Genomic DNA, 2,512 nt, shown 5'->3' on the forward strand with positions numbered 1-2,512 from the left:
TAAAGGGGGAAAAGGCCTTTCCTCGTAGTAAGGGACTGAGTAGCAGCAGCTAGGGAGCTGAGCCTGCTTATTGCTCTGCTCCTTATACATCACAGGCAGATTTTACTTTTGCTTTTGCCTGGCAAGCAGCAGAAACTGCTCTTACCACATTTCTCATGTATAATGCGCACTCCAGTTCCCAGCAGCGGTGCTTTGTATGTGAGAAAATACAGTAATTTGTCCTGATTTTAAGAGATTTGCCTTCATTTGGAAGAACCGATACTTCCGTTGAATGGGTGCTGTCAACCCTCAGTCCTGCTAGTTACTCAGGGGGTTAGCAATTTGCAGAATTGATCCTCTGCCATTCAGAGTTTAAACACTGGAACCCACTGAATCCGCGGACACCAAATTGAACCATTTGCCCCCCCAGGCAGAGATGAAGCGAGGGCACCACAGGGAGGCAAAACTCAAACAAAAACCGGAAGAGCTGAAACCTGAGAAAGTGCATGGGAGGATCTGGAGGAACAATAGCTCTGACAGCGAAGACCGGGTCCCTGTTGAGCCTGCTCTTCCTTACACCAAAGACCACAGTGAGTAGAGCCACTTTTCTGTTGAAAACTACCAAGCATTTTAAGCACGGTCAAATAAGCTTTCTCGTGAGAAAGCCAGTGACTGCCAGCCCTAAACACCTGCAGCTGTTCGGTCTCCCGGCATCTCACGTTGTGGAGACGGAGGTTGAAAGGGCTGTCAGGGAAGCAGAGCCAAATGCGGTAGGTTTGCAATGCGCTGGGAAGCCTCAGAAAGGCAAAGATCTCTGTGTTCAATGGTGGAAGACAGCAGATATCAATACTAATGGTTTCTGAATGTGCCTCTTGAGAACCATGAGCCCGCGCTTAGGGCCTATACAGCTTTGTGGGAGAAAACAGCATCTGGCAGGCTGCTGAAGCTGTCAGGAGGGGTTTGCATTGTGTCCCCACCACAGCTGTACGCACAGTCTCACCACCTGTCCTGGTACTGCCTGCTTAAAGTAGGGATTATCCATGCGAGACCCCGAGTGGAGGAGTTAGGGATCGCGAAGGATAAAGCATTGATATCTGCTGACTTTGGCATGCAGCCTGAAGCCCTCTCCAGGAATCCAGCTCCAGCGTGTAAACTCTTCCCTTTTGGATAGAGCCGGCAGTGAGACTCCTCATGGTATTTGCCTGGCCCCCCTCTCACACAGATGTGAGGAAACACTGAAATCCTGGGTGCTTTCTTCCCTCACAAATACTGGTACCTGCTGCAGCAATGACAGCAAATGCTATGCGGCCAGAGCTTTGGTTCCAATACAGCCTTTCTGTGCCACTCTGGCAATGCAAAGGACCATAGAGTTGCCCTAATAGGACAGCTGAGGGTTTCTTTTTCCCTTCCTTTGCCCTCCCATCTTAATGGCAAGTTGCAGACATGTCTAGAAAAGGGCTAATGCTGTCGTAGTGCTTGCAATCCAGCGATCCATACCATGCGTGATGGTCCGTGGTGGGTTTTTCCAAGCCAGTGTACATTACAGCAGCTCCAAGGCTGCTTTACTTTATGACCAGGGTTAAAACCAACCAGCAGCACCCAAAGGAATCAGAGATTATAGGAGTGATATAATCCCCAGGCCCCCTCTTCTTGGGTTGTGTCCTGGATACAGCGTGGCTGGCTCCACGGACTATGCCCAATAACACTCTACACCAGTGATGCAGTGTCGCCGTCAGATATTCTTAACTCTAAAGCCCTATGACAGCTTTTGGCTTATAAAGACGATACATTACTTGTTAAAAGACTTTTGGTTCACTTTGCTTTCATCACAGAACTGAGCTAGCACGGCACTCTCTTCACTGCACCAGAAAGATATCCCAAGGAGGGAAGACAAAGCAAAGCACCCACTTATCAGTAAAGAAAATAGCTTAGCTTTGCGGGCAATGGCCAAGTTCCTTCTTGGTGGAAGAACATGGACCTCTGGTGTGTAAAGCACCCGTGGGCTGGTACAAGTTTCACATGATGTTTTCACATGAATATCTTTGAGCATGGGCGCTAAACCAGTGGGGGGCCAGACTTAAGCTCTATGCCCTCCTTGAGTGCCACTCCTTCCCCTTCTCCTGCCTGATCTGCTGCTCTGCTTTCTGCTCCCTGTCCTGTCTGCTGCTGTGTGGTCAGCCTGCTCCCTAATCTGCCACATACCACACATGCAAGCTGCCGTGAGAGAGAGAGAGAGTGTGTGCAGGGAGGGAGGGAGGGAGGGACAGAATGTGTGTGTGTGTGTGTGTGTTCGTAGGATGAGTCCCACATGCACACCCACCATACACATGCACCCACACCCCCCACACTGCCATACGCTCAGCCCCTGACACTCACACCCCCTCACACACCCAGATACCCTCCCCCCCACACACAGTTCCCCATACCCACCCACACCCAACATACCCATATGCTCCCTCACCCCACACCCACACCCCCCACACCTATCCACCCCCACAAATCCCACACCCACACCCTACCCCACACCCCACAC

At 50.8% G+C, this 2,512-nt stretch overlaps 1 protein-coding gene across 4 annotated transcripts in view; it reads left to right on the forward strand.

The window, feature by feature from the left end:
- Positions 1 to 2,512, forward strand: part of CUNH14orf105 (chromosome unknown C14orf105 homolog) — a 39,187-nt gene that overhangs the window by 26,442 nt on the left and 10,233 nt on the right. For all 4 annotated transcript variants that reach the window (XR_002097599.1, XR_002097598.1, XM_019518415.1 and 1 more), the window contains one exon: positions 410 to 569. Coding sequence is in view for 2 of the 4 variants with exons in the window: in XM_019518415.1 (XP_019373960.1) it covers positions 410 to 569 (160 nt within the window). In the remaining 2 variants the exon portion in view is untranslated. The remainder of the gene's footprint in view (positions 1 to 409; positions 570 to 2,512) is intronic.

The sequence above is a fragment of the Gavialis gangeticus genome, unplaced genomic scaffold, assembly GCF_001723915.1.
Source record: "Gavialis gangeticus isolate Ggan-Ray unplaced genomic scaffold, GavGan_comp1, whole genome shotgun sequence".
NCBI lineage: Eukaryota > Metazoa > Chordata > Crocodylia > Gavialidae > Gavialis > Gavialis gangeticus.